Source organism: Melospiza melodia, chromosome 1 (genome assembly GCF_035770615.1).
Source record: "Melospiza melodia melodia isolate bMelMel2 chromosome 1, bMelMel2.pri, whole genome shotgun sequence".
Taxonomy (NCBI): domain Eukaryota; kingdom Metazoa; phylum Chordata; class Aves; order Passeriformes; family Passerellidae; genus Melospiza; species Melospiza melodia.
The window spans coordinates 40,662,210-40,677,344 of NC_086194.1; the positions used below are offsets into that span (position 1 = coordinate 40,662,210).

At 39.1% G+C, this 15,135-nt stretch overlaps 1 protein-coding gene across 1 annotated transcript in view; it reads left to right on the forward strand.

Annotated features, from left to right (window-relative positions):
* The window catches only part of CMC1 (C-X9-C motif containing 1), a 42,219-nt gene extending 27,937 nt beyond the window's left edge, over positions 1-14,282 (forward strand). The window contains exons 3-4 of the mRNA XM_063155011.1: positions 12,516-12,606; positions 13,846-14,282. Of these exons, the coding sequence (XP_063011081.1) occupies positions 12,516-12,606; positions 13,846-13,960 (206 nt within the window). The 3' untranslated portion in view covers positions 13,961-14,282. The remainder of the gene's footprint in view (positions 1-12,515; positions 12,607-13,845) is intronic.
* Positions 14,283-15,135: the final 853 nt, after the last annotated feature.

Consider the following 15,135-nt stretch of genomic DNA (forward strand, 5'->3'; position numbering starts at 1 on the left):
TTAAACGAGGGGAAAAAAAACAAGGTTGAAGGAAATAGTTTACATAATCTGTAAACTAGTTAAGGAGCTGAATATTTATGCAGGTTGAAATTGAAGCTTAGTTGCCCTCTAGGGGTTTTACATTAATACAGCATATGCTAGCTTTTGGGTGTTTTTTTCTTCTTTCAGAATAAAGGTGAGACAGGTCTTTGGAAAAAACTTACATGCTGACAAATCTGTGGTGATAGAGGCATGTGTACATCTGCATTCAGTGAGTAAAACTCATTTAGTTCAAAACTGAGAAAATGGAGGAAAGATTTTTAGGCACATTAGGTTCTTTTTAATCTCGTTGTACCAGTGGAGAATGTACTCACAGTCAACCAGTCATAGCACTGAAGTCTCAACCAGGAAAGGTCCTTTCTTTCAGTCCTAAATAAACAGAAGACAAAAAGTCACAGGAGGTTGTAGTGACAGAACCAGGACCCTCAGTCAGTTTCTGCTCATGTCCCAGCTGCTGAATGCTGCTTCAGATTCTTGTGTCCTCAGCTGCCACTGAGTGATGCACAGGGGTCTTCTGTCACTTCTGGTCTTACAGCAGGTTGAGCCCTGGATATTGGTCTGTGATTGAATGTGTTAGGAATAATCTTAGTCTCCTCCTTTAGAAAGCAATTGACAAAACCAGTAGTTTTGCTTGGATAGGCATGTGCTGTTTCATTGGAAGTATCCTCATGCCATAGGAAGAAGTGACAAATGGCTTCTAAACTGGAGCTACATATATGTATCCCATTGTCTTAACTTTCAGTATCTCCTTTGCCAATGATTTTGTAGCAGATGCACTGTTAACATATTTAACTGCTAAATAAATTCATAAGTTTGGTTGTTTTTCTAAAAATGGAAACCGCATCTCTGTGATTGTTTTTGCCGTTTCTTTCATAACACTGTATGTTATGCTGTATTTGTATGTTGATGCTCTAAGATGTTTTTGCATCAGAAACAAGATAACTGGAGCAGGCAGAATAGATGCACTTAAACAACTCCCTTCTGCCAAACTTGAATCCCTCTGCATACAGCTTGAGGAGCACAGTGTAGTCAACTTTCAGAAGGTAGAGCTGTGTCCCCGAGGCTTCAGTGTACCAAACTGCACCTGGATTTGTGCTAGTAAAGCCAATGTTCTCACACAGATTTTTATGCCATTTGCCTATTAAGCTTTACACTGCAAAGCAGTTTCTCTCTTTTGAGGGGTTTTCATACCTAGTTTCTGGTGCATTTTGTTTTGCTTTGTAGATTTATCAAAGACTGGTTTGTAAATTCCCTCTCTACTAGTATTTTATTTTATTTTATTGTCCTCAAAATTACAACTTTTCTTCTGGAAAAATGTACCTGGTTATTGCAGTCCCTTATTTAAAACATTTTACAGAAGATGAAAGATAAATTTTACAGTTACTACCAAGTTTCCAGATATTGCTGAGTTTTGATAGTGTGCTTTCCTGCCTCGTGGTTTAAAGTAATTTCTTCAAAATCATGAAATGAGTAGGGTAGTCTGAAATTCTAAATGCCTCCATAGTCAATGATGCAATTTAATTTGAAAAAGTAAGTTTAGGTACTTTATTACACAGCGGCCATAATTGCAGGGGTTGAGTTACTCTTCACTGTTCACTTCAGAATATGGACACAACAGAATTTTTTTTTTCCTGGAAAATTTGCACTTTGGTTTTGTCATCCTTACTAGCACTGAGTAGTACCTCAATTAGCAGGAATTCTTCCATGGTGAAGAATTCCTGCCTCCACACCAGCCAATGGAAAAACTTGGGAAAAAAAGACATTTACTGGAAAGTAGGGTAAGTACATGATAACTGTTTTGGAGATGTTGGAACAGTGGTTGGGGATGAACTGTGACCTGTGAGGGAAAGTAACTTCCTCTTTTAATAACTGTATAAATATTTTATATTCCATATATTGGGCACATTCTGTAGACTCAAAAGACCAGAGATTTTGACCGTATTCTGTGTGCCCTATCTCACCCTCCAGCTGGAATACTGGAACCAGTTTCAGGTTTTTTTTAGAAGATAATTCATTCAGGGGAATGAGAACTACTATTACTGCTACCACCAACCTTCAGTATTGGAGCTCTGAGTTAAATAGGTAGTTTTGGAAGTCCATGAAACTGAACAGGGGCAGGAGGAAAGGAAGAGTCCCTGGCACAGCACGGTGTAACTGAGAGCTGGTGTCATGGTGGAATAGCTGGGCAAGTGCCTCCTCAGGAGAGATATAAATGCCCCACCGTGTGGCAGAAGGCCATTACTGTTACTTCTTCCGCTCCGTGAAGCTCTGCTTTTGAGAAATAGATCTGTTTTGCCTTTAGAGTTCAGCTGAAGAGTCAGTCGCTGTGGGACAGAGGGAGGGGTGTTGTTGCTTTAAATCCTCTGTTATCCGAACTTCTCAGCTGTCCCCGAGTGGCTCGGCAGCTCCCGAAGGAGGCGGGAGCGCCGGCAGAGGCGAGGCTGCTCTGCACAGCTCAAGCTGGATGCGCTTGTTTATATAAAAGCAGGCAGTGACAGACAGTAGCCATGGGGGAACTTGCATTTGTTCCAGTTCTGCCTCTTCCAGCGCCGGGTATGGTAACGCTTGATGTCAGGGATACTTACTGCAGGGTGGCAGGAAAATTAGATCAAGGCAGTTGTTTGAAACCAGTGCAGTTTAACCAGGTGGCTGTGCTTGCTGGGCTTGCATTACCTGAAGCCTTTTAGAGAAGGTGATGCTTGTGCTTGACAGGAACATTCCTCAAGCAGGTTTCTTTAGTGGACAAATCATGATTTACCCAAATAAAATGCTTCACAGCAATGTGCTTGCTTTGCTTAAAAGGGTCAATTTTTGTAATTGCACTGGGAAGAAAAGGAGGTCTGCTTCTCTGGAAAAATCTTCCTGCACAGCCCAGCAGATTGTCCCCTCTGAGCACTTAAATCTGCCTTAACTGACAAAGTACTTGCTGTAAAGCTTTATACATAATAGTTATGCCCTTGCTATTTCTCCTGTGTCTTCTGAGGACATAACCCTCCTGTGTACTGCTGTGCTCTGCCTGTCATGCTTAGTCAGAAGCAGGAGGACTTGTCTTGTAGCTCTTACAGAGCTGGGTTGCTGGAATTTGCTTAAAAATATGACAGTGTACTGGATTCCTGTGTGTTTGGGGCAAAATGTGTGCACACGCATATGTAGGTAGGTGGGTATACTCATGCATACAGAAAATGCTGACAACTCTGTGCATCCAGGAAGGAGGATCAGATCAGGTCTATGGCACCAAAACTAACAACTAGACATTTCTCTTTATCATCTCTGCCAAAGCTCCTTTTCCTGTTACAGTCCAAGTTCTGTTGAAATTCTAGTGACTAAACGTATATTGCTAATGAATTCTGTCTTTCACAGTATTTAATCATTTAGCAATAGTCAGGAAGTCTCAACCTGCCTGACATTTTAAGGTATATGTTCTTTTCTGACTCTCTGACTCTTAGGAAAACACTTTTCCTAGTCAAATTTCAGTATTCATATGAAACTGAGAACCTGCTTTAGTCTTTCCAGCTCTTGTCCCCAAGAAGACATTTTGGTTGGATCTCATACATGCAGGACATAGAATGAGCAGAGCTGACCTGCCTTTGTCCTAATGGCAGAACTAAGTGCTCCTTAAAGTATCCTAAGATTGCATGTGTATGTTATTTTCAGAACTTTTTTTTAATGCTTAATTACTTTAATCTGGCATATTTTTGTTAATACTCTTAAGTATTTGTCTGGGTTTTGTTAGTTGAACTGATTGGGTTGGCTTGAATTGCTGTGTTTGGCTGTGTTCCTCAGCTTGTTTTATGTGTTTTTCTTAAACAAAACAATTATTCTGTTTCTTAAACTTTGCTTTTCAGTTCCATTCTCTGTTTCTTGGTGCTTATTATAAAATTGGAAAGAAAAGGTACAACAGTCCACTGTGGATAAGTGTGGGTTATTTGGGACAACAGAAGGGCTTCTCTGCTGTTGCTTGAGGTTTTTGGTTATGCCTCTTGGAAACATCCACAATTCTCAGTCTGAATGGTAGCAAATGTTGAACTGCAGGACACAGGTAGTGAGTCTGGTGAGAGAGGCTCCCCCAGCACAAGCCTCTGCATCACATGGGAATGGGACTGTATCTTCATGGTTCATGGCTTCCATGAATGTGCTTGTCATTCCTTGATGGTAGTTTCTTAAGATCCTCTTTTTCTCCCCTACAAATTCTGTTGTTGGATTTGAAAACAAGAGAAACCCTGCTAATATTTCTGTAGGAAAAAGATCAGCAGCTAAGCAGTGAGTTTTGAATTAACTGATGTTGGAGGATCCCTATGTGCCTTACATCCGTTTTCAGAACTGCTGTGGTATTGTGGTTTTTAAAAAAAAATAAAAATATATATTTTAATAATTTTTGAAACAGAATGTTTAAATCGGCCATTGATTTCCTATATTGATTTTAAAAGCCCATTGTAAGCAGTTGACCAAACCTAGATCCTTGTAATATCAATGGATGTAGGACATGAAAACTTTGGAGACTCTTGTTCCTAAGTAGGTAGGTGGAGTTTACAGAGCGAGTAACTGGATTTACTGAAAAAAACCCCAACCAACTCTCAAACATTTTTGATCTGGGTACAGTGCCATTGCTCCCTACTGCTCTGGCCTGTTTCTGTATCCAGCTGAGAGATACTTTGAGGCCAATTAATTTTTGCAGCAGGATTTTGAAAACCTGCTAATGAAAAAAGCACGCATGGTATGAAACAAATAACTACAATTGCAGTAGCTGGGAGTTTAGCAGGACTTGAGTGGGCCAGGGCAGAGAGATTTTCAAGGAATCCAAGCTAGTATATACCTTTCTGGTTTCAGGAAGTTTTTCCCCTCTTTCATCCTCTTGGTTTGGATGCTTGTCCATTTAGACTCACCATGTAAGGCACCCTAAGGGTTTTGAAGGGCATGTGAGAACTTTATGCTTCAAGATATAAGCCAAACTTACAGTTGATAGGGATTAGGAAGAAACTTCACTTGAGAGGATGTTTTTCCATAATGTAGCCTTTCTGACACATTTCTTTAAAGCAGCTATTACAGCCTTCTGAGAAAGATGGTGTACAGGACAAATAGGCCCTTTGATCCAGTATGTTATGTTCTCATCTCTCAATGTCCCCTAAAGCAGTCTTCAGATTTATTTCTAGGATATTGGTAAGATGGTTTCTTTAACCCAAGGCATTGTGTTTAGGCAAGCAGTTTCTAGGGGTTTTTTTGAAACATTCTTCCTCTGCAGATCACAGTTATGCTGTTTGCCTTCCTGATGTTCCTCTCCTGCTGTATGTTCACCTCAGTCATGAGGCAAGGGAGGTTTCTGCATTTTATTCTGGAGTGCCAGAGATGCTGTGGTCTGCTGGGGGATCCTCTGTTTGCACTCTGTACTTTAAGATAAAGCTAAGAGTGCTGTGGTAAAGATTGGCCAGGAAGATGAATATCCCTTCCTTAAAATTCTTGAATTCCTGGGATTCTCTGCTCCGCAGTCCTGTATTGTGTGCTAGTATGTATTGATCATCTCTCCTAGGATAGATGCCTGCAGCTAAAAAAGCTGAAATGGAGCAGATTTTGGGGGGCTGGTGATGAGCAGGAAAATGGAAAGTATATGATTTTTATGTTATAGCAAATGAATATTTGCAGAGACAAAGTATTTGATCTGATAACAGAGGTTCACTTGAAAGAATCAAGGTTATTTTATGTCAATTTTCTCTTTGCCCTATATAAGATGCATTTAATTATTTCATGCTATCTCCTTCTATTCAAATTAATCTGCCTTATATATGTTGTTGCTCAAATTAGAATAATTCTTTAATCAGCTGTGTTATGCATGCCATAGAAGGCTAGAATAGGAAAGCTACTCCTAGCATACCGACGATGCATGTATTTTATTTGTTGTTGTAATTTAAAAGTAAAATCAGAAATATTGATTTCTACTTGACTGGAGAGATGATTTAGTTTGAATATCAGACTGATCTTAATCAGGTGAGAATTAATTGAGTTGGAGGTATTAGATATTCAGTGATGTTAACTGAACCATGAGCAATCTACAGAGAAGCTTTCTTTTGTACTGTGTTGGAAATATCAAATAGCTCATACTCTACAATGTGAAACAATCTCTCCATGTTCATGCTGCTACTTCCTCTGGCTCATTAAATGCACCAGTAATCTGTTCTGTGCATACTGAGTCATCTTCAGAGTAACAAGCTAATGAATCATAATTTAATACAAAATTTAAAAGCATAATAACTACCCTTAAAAATGTTGCTGGTAATGTTTTGGATCATTTAATGTTTTTGTACACATTTTGCAAACATAGGTTTTAAAATTTTGCCTTTGTTTAGATTTTAAAGGGAGCTGTTTCCTCCTCCTTCTGCTATCACCCCCAAGTCCCCATTATTATTTGGGCATCTTTCCCCACTCAGTGGGGAAAGGAATGACCCAAGGAATGACCCAAACACCACACAAAAAGACAAAACTATTTTTTTCTTTTTTTTTCTTTTTTCTTTCTTTCTTTTTTTTTTTTTTTCTTTTTTTTTGTGTAGAGGGAAAAAACCTACCCCAGAATAAGTCTGGTCTGGATCATGATGCAAGCTGGTTTGTTTTTTTTCTTATTTTAAGAGTGTGATAGCAGTATCATAAGTGTTGAGAAAATATAAATGGTGAGATAACACCTCTGTAGGACTTTCTCTTAAGTAGTAAAATTGTAAAGTCTTTAAATAAATGAGAGCCAGACCTGAGAGGATCATTTTATCTTGATAATGGGGAATATTTCATTTATTTTGTGTACAAGCACATCTGCAAAATAGATGCACAATTATAATTGATAAAACTATGCTTCCAACATGATATGAAATGTACAACACTTCACAATATGAGGCAATACGAAGGTGCCAAGTATTTTTATAATCTGAATCTGCAAAAAATGAACTTTCAGAAACAGCCTTCACGCTACAAACAGTTCAAACACTGAAGATAATGAGGACAATTCCTTGCTGTTATATCAACACGGTTTCCATGCTGCTGCTGCTGCTTGTCTGGATATAAGTCCCACTTTTTATTCTTCTCTTACTTTGCACATGGGAAGACTTTGATGTTTGGAGGAAGAAATAATTAACTATCTTAATATTTTAAAATATTTTAAGTAAAGAGAAAAAATCCTTTAGAAATCTGCTACAAATACAATCTGATGCTGGTTGTTCCTCTTTCTTAAATTGCAAAAAAACCCCAGAACTTTCAGTTTGTTTTTAAACTTGTGGCAGGACGTAGCATGGTTATTTTTTATGAAGTCTTTCCTTTATGTACACATAACTGAAACTTCAGCAGTCCAACACAACTATTCCACCATTTCATTTTGAATGCAGCACAGTGAAGAAACCAGCTGAATTCTGTTTGGATGAGGGATGGTGTTGTAGGGTACATAAAGATCACTTTCATCATAAATATGTGGCCTTGTTTTTGTTGTCCACTGTTTGTAGTCCTGCAGACACTGTGATTAACAGTGTTAAATTTAACCTTGTCTGGTTTAATGGCGTGGAAGAAAATCATCATCTTTATTCTGCAGAGCTGTGCCTATGTCTTTTGCCAGATGTTGGTTTGTCCCTTTGACTCAAAATCCTACAAGTTTTATATTTTTGTCATAGAGAGCAAATATTTATTGAACCTATCAATATGTTCTAAAGTTAAAATGGACAGGACCCAGGCTTTTTATCTCCTTTTTTAAAATTAGGACTTGTATGTCCCAGGACATCTGTTGGTGGACCCCCACCAACTTTGTTGTAGCTTTCTGTTGATGTATCTGATCTTTTCAAATACTTTAGTGTGTATTGCATATGCCTGACCGGCTGCTTGAATGGACAGGGAAATAATTTGTCCAGTTTTTACTCTGTGATAAGTGAACTGTTAGCCAGCTTCACTTCAGTTTCCATCTGCTTCTCATATTATCTTGTCACAAAGTCATAAAACAGAGTTGGGGAAAAAGCAATTAGAAATACTAAAGAAAAACATTCTTCTTAGATACTGTTTTTTTCAGCACAGATTAGTGTGGACTGTAAAGATCTTTGTAAACAAAGTTTTCTTTACTGTGCCAACCTAGCTAATTATCAAAGAAACCTTAATAAAAAGAGTGCTCTGTAACTTAAAGAAGTTTTTAATCAACCATCAAATACACTAAGTCAGGCACTCAAAACTAATTGTTCATGCCTCCAACATAATTTGTATAATTCTGTATCTGAAGGGAATTACAGAAAGACTTGGAATGGGATTTTTATTTAAAAAATGCATGTCTCTCCAGCTTTTTAGATAAATTAAGAAGGCTTTAAAAAGCTCCTTTTTTGCTTTTACGTATGTCAGGATCTAATTTCTCCTAGTTCTTTGTGTCGTGCTTTCTCAGGTGGGTAAGTTGGGATAGGAAGACCCAGTGAGATCCGGCTCTTGGATCCAGGGCAGTGCCACAGGACCAAACTCAGCAGCTTCTCTGAGCTGCTCAGGGCTGGAGATGCTCCCTGCTGAAGGGTCAGTCCTTGGAAGGACTCGCTCATCTCTGGCCTCAGCCAAAAAGCCCTCCTGTCTCTCCCTGAAAACGTGCTCTTCCAGCATAGGCAGATCCCTGGCACATGCCAGCATGCCATAGTGAGCAGGTGAGAACTGGCAAAACTGAATTGCTCTGTGTTCAGACATGGCTGTTCAGCTCTTGTTCAGTTGACAGCAGACCTCTGTTTTGGCAAAGATGCATTTTGGCCTTATGTACTTGGTTGATTTAGAAAAGGTACTAAATTGCAGGCTCGCTTTAGCAGTTAAAATCTCTCTATGTGGCTGTAATGGCCAGAACGTAACGAGACTCTGAACTGCAACCAAAACTTATTTTGGACTTGCCTTACAACAGAAATGCAAAGCTTTCTTCATGAGAGAAAAAGAAGAAATCTGGCCTCAAATCAGTGCTGAGCTGTTCAGTGAAGTCTCTCTGAGCTGTAGCCTCGAGAAGAGATCTTTGCTCTGTGTGCATGCCCTTAGACAGAGCCTGTGGCACAGAGAGGAGCCTGTGGGGTGACCTATGTCAGATCTGATGTCACGAACCATGACTGCTGCAGGTGAAAGGGGGTCTGTAGCCAGTTTCCGTGGTAACTGGTGAGCACCTGCAGCTTGCTGACGCAGTAGTGGATCTGTCCTTGCCTGTGCACAGAGCATTCAGTGATGGACATATGTAGTTGTCCTAGAAAAGCCTTGGCAAAGGGTGGATTTGATGGAGGGCAAGCCTTTTCCCCCTTTCTTACAAGGCATTTTCACTTCTGTGGCGTTGAGCTCTCTTCCTCAGTTTATTTGCCTTCTATCTGGAAATATTGGGAATGACCTTTATTGTTTGAAAAATGACTTTCCTTTGTGTTACAGTTTGCAAGGAATTTACAGACTTGCTCAAATTTACTTCTTGTTTTGCTGCTGCTTGAGGTTTTGTTTTGGTAGCTTGCTGCTTGCAGGAAGAAAGAAAATGTATCAGCCCATGAACTTCTAAAGTCATGGAAAGCTTTCCTGAAATCATAAAGATAGTACCATACACAAGATTATGAAAAGATCAATTTTTCAATTTTGTTCTTTCTGTGATGTGCAGTGTATCAGGCAGAAGGTTTGTTCGGATTCTTTGGTATTCTGATTACCCCTCATAGCTGCTAAAGTGTTAAATTACAATAGGTTTGTAACTAGATGCTGTGTATCTGCTCCTTTTGTGGTGTCTTGCTATGCATCCTGAAAGGATGGTCAACAATGCAGATATTGCCTGAGTGAGGAATGACTAAAGATTATCAGACATGGAGATAAATTCTTGGTTTGAGATGCCTGCAACTATTGAGCACTATTTCAGACATTATTCTCCAAACAAGTAGTTCAAACACTGTGTGTGCTGCTCAGCACTGACACATTCCATTTCATGGAAGACTCACAGGATCGTAGAATAAACTGAGTTGGAAGGGACCCGTCGGGATCATCAAGTCCAGCTCCTGGCCCTATGCAGAACACCCCTATCACACCATGTGCCTGAGAGCATTGTTGACACATTTGGTGCTGTGACCATTTCCCTGGGGAGCCTGTTCCTGTGGCCAGGGTGGATATCTTTTCCTGGCAGCAAACCTAAACTAGCCCTGACCCAGCTTCATGCCATTTCCTTGAGTCCTGTCACTGGTTAGGAGAGTGAAGAGATTGGTACTTGCCCCTCTGTAAGCAAGACAAAGCACAATTTAAAAAAAAATAAAAATTCTCCAGACTCCTGAAGGTTTCTGGTATGTGTCCATAACTAAACCTGTCTTGCATTCCTTACATGACTGCCAAACAGAAGAGATGGATAATCAAGCTTTGTGTGCTCATATAAGGATGCCTAATATGCTTTAACCTTTCTTCCTCTCTGTTGTTAAGCATCAGTAATGTTAAAGCTGAACAGCTGGAAGCAGTTTTATCACTTTGCAACAGTGCCTGGCCATGTACCACAGGCAGGGCCTTCTGCAGCCAGGGAATGCTGGCAATTGCAGTTCAGGCTTTTTTTGTTCACTGGGACATCACGCCTTTAACCAATCAAGACTGGTGAGTTAACAAGTGAGAGGGACCTCCTGTTGTCTTCAGTGGTTTTTTTACTTCACAGCTTCCAGAAGAAATGATTACTACTACAAAAAGAAAAACCCCAACCCAAAACCTCAGCACAGCACTTAAAGAAGTGCCTGTAGAGAGTATAAATCAAATTAGACAGACCAAAAGCTTTCAAAAGCTTTGGATGTTTTTCCCACAAAAAACCAAAGAAATGTACTAATAGGTATGATTTTTCTGAGATGCTGATGTAGGAATAGTCAATATAAATAGTCCAGGAAAGAATGGAATAAATGACAGATTCACCCTTGAAAACCAAAGAAATAATCTGATAACCTAATAAAACATTGGCCTTGTTCTGAGCTTCAACTGCTTAGTAAACTTCAGCTGTCCAGGTGTTTCCTCAAAGCTGTGCTTGTGCATTTGGTGACTGTAAGTCTAAACCACATTGATCTTAGAAACTGGGTGTGGTTGCTAATAAATACCTTTGAGCACAGGCTACAGTGTCTTCCCAGCTGGTAATAACTGGTTAACTTAAACCCATTTTCTGCACACTTTCATCTGGTTTTCATGTAGGGTGTGGTGGAGTTGCCAGTGTGTAACGCTGGGTGCTGTGTTGGAGAAGGTTTTTAAGTGTTCATCAATAAATAATATGTTTGAAGTAGGAAAGAAGTCAGTTCTTTGTAAAGTTTCACAGTATAAGAACCCTGAAATCTGTCATCAACACTTTAGGCAAAAACTATCTTGTCTTGTCAATTATTATAGTGAAAGCCTAATTAATAATAGCTGTGGACAAGCAGATTAATCTCACCTAGGGATTGCTTGCAGCTGTTGGATCACTTTCTCAAAATCTTGCCAGTAGTGTTCAGGATCCTAAAGGGTGGATTTTGTTCCACTGAGGTCCACAATTGCTTAATGCCCATTTCAGCAGGCATCTGCTATGAGCAAAGGACAGGAGTGCTGCCTTTATAGACACAAATCTCCTCTTTCTTGTTTATTTAAGTCTTGATGTACCTATACACTGAGCATAGGTAACATGATTTAGCTGTTGTGTGATGTAGTACCATTACATGTTGATGTTACTAGATTAGCTGTAAATTGTGCAGGAAAATAATTTTTGTATACCCTAAATTTGCTGGATATTAAATCACTACCAGGAGGACCTTAGAGTAGGACAAATGGATGGAATTCCAGAAGGGGATGTGGTAGGGGTGAACTTTGTTCTTGATCTGGCTCCTGTTGATCGTGGACACATGGCATTCTTTTTTTCTCTCTTTCTCTCTTTTCCATCTGCTAAATGTAGCTGATTACCTCTTAGAACAGCTTGAAATCTCCTGATAGAAATAACAGCCAGTTCTTATCTAGGGTTATTATTCAATGAAACATCTGTACAGAGTGCTGGTAACAATGAGGCATAATTTTAGTTACTCACAGATAAATCCCATGTCCTTACCCATGACTTTGCTGTTCTGTTTTAGTATCTCACTGACTTGTTTTTAAGTCTTAAGGTCCTTAAAACAGACCAGGTACTTTCACTTCATTGAGCAACTTCATTGTTCTTAAATGCCAGAGATCTAAGTGGTAGCCCTGAGTTAGAGCATGTGAAAAGCAGGCACAGCATCATGGATTTGCTGCAAGAATAACTCCAGAAATGGTATTAGCAACAGCCATATGTGTGTGAATGTGCTACATGATGAGGGGAGAATCCCAGTTAAAGTGTTGTTGCTAAACAAGTGACAAAGACCTCGCAAACAGTATGAGAATCTGGGCCAACTATGGTTGTATTAATAATAAATCAGATCTGGTCTGCTACTTCCTACACATAGAGTTTTTTCACCTATTGTCATTTTTCTAACTTCAATTTGTTGGGGTTTTTTTGGTTTTTTTTTTTTTTTTTTTTTTTTTTTTTTCCCCAGCATTTACTAAATGCTGTCAAGAAACTGGTGTTCTGATGGTGGTGAAGTGTCGGCAGGAGAACGCAGCACTGAAGGACTGTCTGGTTGGCTAGTAAGTCCCTCTTGAGTTTTTGCTTGGGTTTTTGTGCATGGCCTGTACTAATCTAGAAATGTTAACTGTTCTGAAAAGGGCTCTGCAGGCTTAGGGACTTGGATGTATTTTCTGAAAATTGTATCTTTGCTTTATTAAAGCCGTGCTGGTCAGGGCCCTAACTGACAAGATTTTATTTACCATATGAATCTATGGCTACAGAGCCCCTCTTCTTGATTCACCTGGGGACAGATTTCAGCCCAGAGGACCTGCAGCCCTTTATTTGCTCTGGTACATCACAGATGTGGGGATAGGGGTGCACAGTGAAGCTTCTTTGTAGTCTGTTAGTAAGACAGTAAAAGTTGGTTTTCATTTTGCTTCTGTTTTTTAAGATTTAGTCTGTCTTGAAAGTGTCCTGCTGTTGTGAACAGCAGTTGCAGGAGCAGTGGGAAATTGTTATATATGAGAGGTCAACTCAATGCCATGGTGGATTGAAACATCTTTTTTGGAAGTCCTAATTTACCCCCAGTGCCATTAGGCTGAAGTGTTAGATTCTTGAATTTCCCAGGGTGAGGGCTGCGAAGTTTTTTAGTTTGGCTGGGGGAAAAAGGAGATTGGTTTGATTTTTGCCGTGTCCTGCTCTCTTAAACCAGCGATTGACATTAAAAATAAGTGCCTTTGAACTAGTGACAGTTATTCTCAAGTATTTAGGAACTGATGAAAAAAACATCTGCAGTCAGGCAAAAATTTAGGCCTAACTACAGCCAGAACTTGCTGGAGTTACTTGGTTTTATTTGTTTGTTCCTTCACCTTTTGAAAAAAATAAAATTAAACAAAATGCTTTTGACAAAAAAGGTTTATAGTGTTGAATAGCTATACTTCAAAAAATTATGAGAGAAAGGAATTTAATATAATGATCAAGGACCATTATATCTACTGTTAAAGACATACACTTGAACCTATTCCCAGTAGTTACTTGGATGCACTAAAAAAATAAGTCATCTCCAGCAGGTTCCTGTGTTGAGGAAGAGAACTGCAAGTGAATTCTTCAGCTGATCTTAAATACCAAATGTGTTTCCCTTTTTTTTTTCTCTCCTCTTGATGGCTTCACTACAGAGGCTTGAAAAGGAGAGTTATTTTACTGGTAAAGGCAGACAAGTTTTCTTTGGGTGTGGAAGGAAGATCAGTTATGAGTGGTACTCGTGCAATATCTGTTCAGTATTCCAAGATGAAAAACAATGTGTGTTTTCTGTCTTGTAGCTATTCTGATCCATCATTCTATGAAGAATGCAAAGCAGAATATTTGAAGCAAAGAGAAGAATACAGAGCAACTGGAATTAAGAAAAAAAGACAGAAGTTTACTCAGAATGTGTGATTAAAACTTAAAATGAACTTTTTTTACATGCAATTTAGATTTCACTTGATTTAACAGACTTAAATTGTCTGTACCACTCTGTGTGGAGTTTAACTGAAATACACAAAATGAGATTAATGGAGAATAAAATAATGTCTGAAATTAAGAGTCAGCTTTAAAACTTTTCCTAATTAAAGATCTAGAGCATGCCGTCACAGTTTGCAAGAGAGGTGGCAAAGGTGTGTTCCTGTATCTGGACTTGAGATTTTGTTACCAGCATTCAAGTTGGAGTTTATAATTCCAGCATGTCCATTTGAAATTTAAAGCCTATATCTAGCTGCATGAGCCAGGCTACATAAAAACATAAGGGTGAATAATTTAAGTTGTATTAACTGGTCACAGATTGGGTATACACTGAAGTTGGTCTGTCAGTTATCACCTGAAGCTGACTGTATGGAGATGCCCTTACTAGAAGAGAAGGGTGGCAAATGCAGAAGAACTACTCAATGTGAATTACCCTTTTCATCCAAGATGATGTCAGATGAGAGCCTGGCAGTACTTGTGCCTGCACTGTAACTCATTTTTACGTCTACACTGTGACTCACTTTCAAGCCTACACTGTCAGAAGGGATGGAAGGATGCCTTGTGCTTGTACGTGGCCCAGACTGACCATTTCAGCTCTAGGGGAGACAGTAATCTCATCCAGACCTTCCTTGAGAACAGGGAATGAGCTGCCATGCTTCAGGAGTGAGTGAGTGACCACACTTGCAAAATTATCCCAGGTAGAGGTGAGAAAAGAACTAAACCAGGCATAGAAGATGCAGATCACTTTGCAGGAACTAAGCAGGTCCCTAATTTTAAAAGAGCATACAAACATTCTTTTGTGCACTGATACTTGAAGCTGCTTAATTGTAGTTAATTAATTAAATTATTAAAAAATTAATTGTAACTGCTTAAATGACTTCACTTATGGCTTCACTTGGTGATACTAATAGAAAGTTTTAGAAACTATCTTGGAGTATCATCCAAACATTCTGAAATTAAATGAAATTGTTTAAAAGCAATGAAAGGCTGCACTTAAACTTGGTAACTTTAATGCTCTGATTAAAGAAAAAAAAAGTAATTTTCTGAGTAAGGAATAGGATTTGATACTGATCCATTAGAAGAGGCAACATTTTACTTGTTTATTTTAATAC